The sequence below is a fragment of the Vicia villosa genome, linkage group LG7 (genome assembly GCF_029867415.1).
Source record: "Vicia villosa cultivar HV-30 ecotype Madison, WI linkage group LG7, Vvil1.0, whole genome shotgun sequence".
In the NCBI taxonomy this organism is placed as follows: Eukaryota; Viridiplantae; Streptophyta; class Magnoliopsida; order Fabales; family Fabaceae; genus Vicia; species Vicia villosa.
The window spans coordinates 86917276-86922789 of NC_081186.1; the positions used below are offsets into that span (position 1 = coordinate 86917276).

General features: G+C 36.5%; 1 protein-coding gene across 1 annotated transcript; it reads right to left on the minus strand.

Moving 5' to 3' along the window:
- Nucleotides 1-482: 482 nt before the first annotated feature.
- On the minus strand, nt 483-3546 carry LOC131617707 (uncharacterized). Its single transcript, XM_058888968.1, has 6 exons — nt 2852-3546; nt 2615-2764; nt 2376-2528; nt 2104-2262; nt 1847-2011; nt 483-1745 (listed from the first exon to the last, which is right to left on the minus strand). Exons 1-6 carry the CDS (start codon nt 3519-3521, stop codon nt 643-645), a joined length of 2400 nt encoding a protein of 799 aa, XP_058744951.1. The 5' UTR covers nt 3522-3546; the 3' UTR covers nt 483-642.
- Nucleotides 3547-5514: the final 1968 nt, after the last annotated feature.

Consider the following 5514-nt stretch of genomic DNA (forward strand, 5'->3'; position numbering starts at 1 on the left):
TGGGTCTAGCATGCAGATGTCGAAGATGCTAGGGTTGTTAGCATGTTAAATTAGGTTTTAGTGTTTAAACCCTAATTTGTTAAGTTAGCTTGTTTATTAAGTTGGCTTGTGTAATGGGCCTTGCTGAAAAAGCCCATTAGTTAGTATGTTAGGTTTTATTATAAATAGCATACTAGTCTCTCATCATTGCTAAGCTGCAAATCCTAATTTAGGGTGAGAGAGGTTATTTTTTATTCTTGTAAACTTGTAATCTTGTTTTAAGAGAAAGTGAAAGAATAGCAGTTATAACCAATTCTTGTGTTCTTATTCTCTTCCCTAATTCCCTATTATACTTTGTTATTGGTATCGTTTTTCACAACAATATTCATTTGTAACTATTTCGCAAAACAATCTCATTAATCGAGAGATTACCGTTATGATTTAGCAACGTCTTGATAGTCGATATACTCTTGTATATACATGATTACGCAATGAAATGCACACGAAAAATATCCTCTTACACTCATTCATATTGTGATTGGTATTACATCCTCGAAATTCAGCTTAAATCAATTACATTCTCAACACACACAAAACATCACCAGCAAAAGAAAAAACAAACAAAAAACTCAAATCAAAAGCATTACATATAGAAGCTCATGATCATAAACCGTCACCTTTATCTGTTGCCATTGGCACCTTAGTTAAAATAGCTGTCAAAAGATCAAAGTATAGAGGAAACTGTGCAACAGCATAGAAAGTCACAGGTAAACAAGTAGCTGCATAAATCGGGAACAAAATCGATTTGAAGTTATGGCTAAGCAGAAAAAAATGTCCAGTGCAGAACGAAACAAACATAGAAGCAATGGACACGAAGAGAGAACTCAATCCAATAAGAAGTTTTGATGGCAAATCACGACGAAAATCTTTGGCCTGTTTTCGCGAAGTGAGAATAGAAAGAAACATGATGAGTCCAGTGACAGAGAAACAAAGACCGATAAGTGAAGAAATGGCAAAGACATCGAACGCAGGCTTTCCTTCTAATATAGGCCTACCTTCATCTGTTGTTCCGCCAGGCACAGCGCTTGCTGTGGCGAACGAAACTCCTGCTACGAGAGCAGCTACGACCGAGCAGGATTCAGACGTGTCTTTTAGCCATTCGCTACTGTCTTTTATAAGTTCCTTGTGCGATTGCTTGAAGATTTCTCCTGAAGTTTTGTCTTCTTTGTTGCTTTTGAAATAGAAGTGCGGCGGTACAAGGCTTTTGACATACTGAAACCATTTTATATCCCACATCATCTGCAATGCAGAACCAGCAATCTGCCATGGTTTATCATCACCTAATGCCTTAGCTGCCAAATGCAATACTGTGTTCTCGTCTTCATCCATTGCAAGAATCAAGTTATTCCATAGTTCTGGTTTTGAATGCTTATACTCTTTCAGTGTCTCGACGACAAGGGGCTGCCTATACTTCACTGCAACAAGCAATACATTTTCTTTGCTTGGGTTAGTGTTATGAATAGCACTTGGTATTTTGATTAGAATTTCTTTCACTACTTCAACTATTCCATTTTTTGCTGCAACCAAAAACGGTGTCATCTTTTTGTCGATTTCCTTTTCAATTTCCTTCTTTTTTTCGCTTTCCTTTTCACTATCCTTCTTTTCTTCGCTCGAAGTTAATGATGTTTCCTTTTCACTATCCTTCTTTATTTTGCTCGAAGTTGATGATGTTTCCTTTTGTTCATCTTTAGAACTTCCGGCTCCACCTGAAATCAGACAGATCAAATTACACCCTCAAAAAGGTCTTAACAGTTCATTCGAGATCAAACTTCACAAAATCGAAATCCAGATAAAACTACATCTATACCTTGTTTCATTCGGGGAAGAGCATTAAACACGTCAAGATCAATTTCCGCACCCGGTGGTCGTCCTCCACTTCCCGTGAATGCTGCATAAGGCCTTTCCATTAACGCCTTCAACAGCTGACTACTCCATTGATGCTTTTTTTTCGCAATCTTTACGTCCTTTAACTCTTATAAACGAAACATTAATCGTAACATGATCAATCCGTTAGTTAATCGTACGCGTTAAATTATTTTCGCTAATGTGTAGAAGATAACATACCTACTCCTGATAGACCAAGAGTATGTACATATGCAGACTTGACAAATTGATGAAATGTTTCATAATTTGGTGGCAAATTCCCAACAGGATATTTTTTTGATATCTGCGGGTTTGGTGGATCTTCCGCGTCGGGCCGTTTCTTTTTCCAAAATGTTTTTCCTGGTAAATTCAAAACAACAAAGATGTTTTTGCAATTATCTCCATTCAAATATAGCAAAAACACTTGAGGATAAAAAAAGGACTAATGGCATGAAAATCCATAAATCACATACCAAATATTGTGGCACATATCCATATAGAAACAAAATCATATAAAGCTGAATAGTTCTGTGGAAACTTCATCTTATTACAATCGGGACGATCCTCCATCTTTCTCAAATTCGATCTCATTGTTCTCTCCACATCCAGTGGTTCCACTAGTATACCTAGTTTTGTAACAGACAAAAATTCAAACTCAAAACATATTCGATAGTACATTTCACTTATATAATATCAATGTGTTACAACTTACAATGGTATAGGATTCGCTTATACCACGAAAGGTTGCTTGCACTTTTGAACGCGGAAGGTCTAGTTGCAAGAACTTTGAGAGGAGTTGAGTCCTCATTGTTCAAATGGGCGCTTAGAAAATTGTAGCGTTGTACGATTATCACAGCCAAATCTATTTCATCGGAAGTAACAAAATTTATCAGTTTCTTTAGCGTGTGTGTAAATAACACTAAAAAAGATCAGAAGGTGTATAATTTACCGAAATATTCTCCTCGGATAGCGGTGTGAAGAATACTATCACCATCGTCTCTAACAAGATCTTGCAAAGTGACTGTTTCTTTAGAAATATCAGCAAGATAAGCAAAAGTTCGTTTTCTCCAATTAACAGCAGCTTGAAAAAGAGGTGTCTCGCCGTGTTTATTTTTACGACTCAACAAATATATTCTCTCCTTATTTCTTCCAATAATACACTTACATAATGTTGCAAAACCTCTCGACGCTGCAAAATGCAACGGTGTATCCCCGCGTTCATTCACCATTTCCAAAGCTTCAACTCTCTGACTCTTCTGATCACTGCTTTCATTCTCCATTTCCAAAGCATCAACTCTCTGACTCTGACTCTGATCACTGCGTTCATTCACCATTTCCAAAGCTTCAACTCTCTGACTCTGACTCTTTTCGATATGGTGCAACAAAATTGCATTCACAAGCTCTTTAACGACGGTTTCTTCGTCTAAATCTATCGCTACATGTAATGCAGTACCATCTGCTTCAGAGATAATTGCTGTATGAGCTTGTTCGGGAAATTCGTAGTATAACATTATAACATGTTCCCATTTCCCTTCCCACGTGTATTCGCCGAGAAAATCATTAACTTCATTAGGTGAAATGTTGCGTAAGATGTTGTCACGATCAACAATCAATGTCATAATGGCAAGAGTTAAGATTTTATGAAATGTGTTATAATTGAATTAGTAATGTTACAAAAACACTGTTACTATATAGTGAAGAATCTAATACTTGAATAAAAAACATGTCATGTGAATCATGTGATGTAACTTTATTAAGGTGACAAGGGAAGTATAAATTGAGAGTGAAGATTAATTTAAGATATCTCTTGAAGACTAAAGAAGAAAAAAAAACTTTTACTTTGCTTGCTAATTTCAGTTTGCTATTATGTCGTGTAAAACATGTTTTGGTTGTCTTGTTTCTTTTTGTAAACTACTAATGTTTTGTTGTTGTCTTTACGTTTTCCTGTCTTGTTTACTGTGTGTCTGAGAATCAACCAAAAAGAGGTAAAGAGAATGCTGAATGTAATGTGCATTATTCTCTTGTTGTTTTTTCTTTTGGACAAAATATCATTATGATCCTCTGAAATGTGAAATGTGCATACGTAAATCGCAAATGTATCATTATTCAGCTCATATCCGACATAGCCTATTAGACAAATTGACATACCTACGACAATATCGTAGTAGTAAAAATTCACTGAGACCAAAATTGAATTACGGGGTTCACTTGTTTTGATGTTTAGCTTTGGGTTTTGAATACTTTGGGTTTTGAATATGAGAATAATTTTTAACTTCTTAATAATAATTCAAAGCAAAAGAGTCTGAGAACTTTATTCCTATCAACCAACTTTACTCACAATGATCATAACGAGAATTTTTATTATGTAGAAAATTCTAAAACCAGTGGTAGTGCCCGTTTTCGTCGGTGCATTATCGGGTTCTAACTGCGCAGATCTTCTACTTTTGCGGCTCAATTTGTGCGTTCAGAACCTTTTTAAAAGAAAATCATTTCCTTAGTTGACTCTGAAACACTTTCGCCATAGTTTTCTCTTTACTTTAAAGGTGACAGTTATTTTAACTAAGGTGCCAATCGCAACGGATAAAGGTGATAGTTTATAATCAAGAGCTTATTTAATGTTTTTGATTTTATTCGATGGTTTGTTTGTGATGTTCTGTTTGTGTTGAAGGTAAGAATGCAATTGACTTAAGCTTCAAGTTTGAGATTATAATAGTAATCACAGTATTAATGAGTTTTAGCAAATCATTTTATTTGTTTTGACAGAATGATTAATATGCCATGATCTAAATCCAATATGTATATGTTGATGTGCTACGGTTAAATCTCGAATTATAATGATTATGATGCATGTTGGATGAGTATGATGCCTGAAAATTGACCTTGGAATGATCGGGAACTGTAGCGAATCGCACCTGAAAGGTTTCTAATCGCGAAAATTCGCCGGGTGAGCTAGAGGCGAGCGTCAGGCGAGAATTTTGCCAATGCTTCACCGGGCGAGCTCGAGGCGAGGGGACTTGGAAGTCTGAGACAGAAACGAATCACACCTGGGAGATTGCTAGCTCACGCAAATTCGCTGAGCGATCATGAGACGAGGATTTCATCAATGCTTAGCCGGGCGAATGAAGCAACGAGAGGGATGGAATCGCGAATTTCGTCTAGCGAGCTCCAGGCGAGGAATTCGCCACCGTGTCGTCAGGCGAGGGCCAGGCAAGAAAACTGGCTGTGAGGGCAGAACGCGTTGTAACTAGAGTTTCGTGACTCCTTTTGAAGGCCAAGAGTATGTACATATGCAGACTTGAGAAACTGATAAAAGGTTTCATAATTTGGTGGCAAATACTCAACAGGATATTTTTCTGATCTAATTGGTGGATCTTCGGTGTCGGGCTGTTTCTTTTTCCAAAACATTTTTCCTGGTAATTTCAAAACAACAAAGATGTTTTTCCAATTATCTCCAATCAAATAGGAACCTGTTTCTTATTGTTAAGCTCTTTTCAGCAGCATTGTGAAATAGGAACCTGTTTGGATAACCAACTTAATTAAGTGCTTATAGTATGAGCATTTAGCATATAAGTGCCTTTGCATAAGCTATTTTTTTATATAAAAAATGTTAAA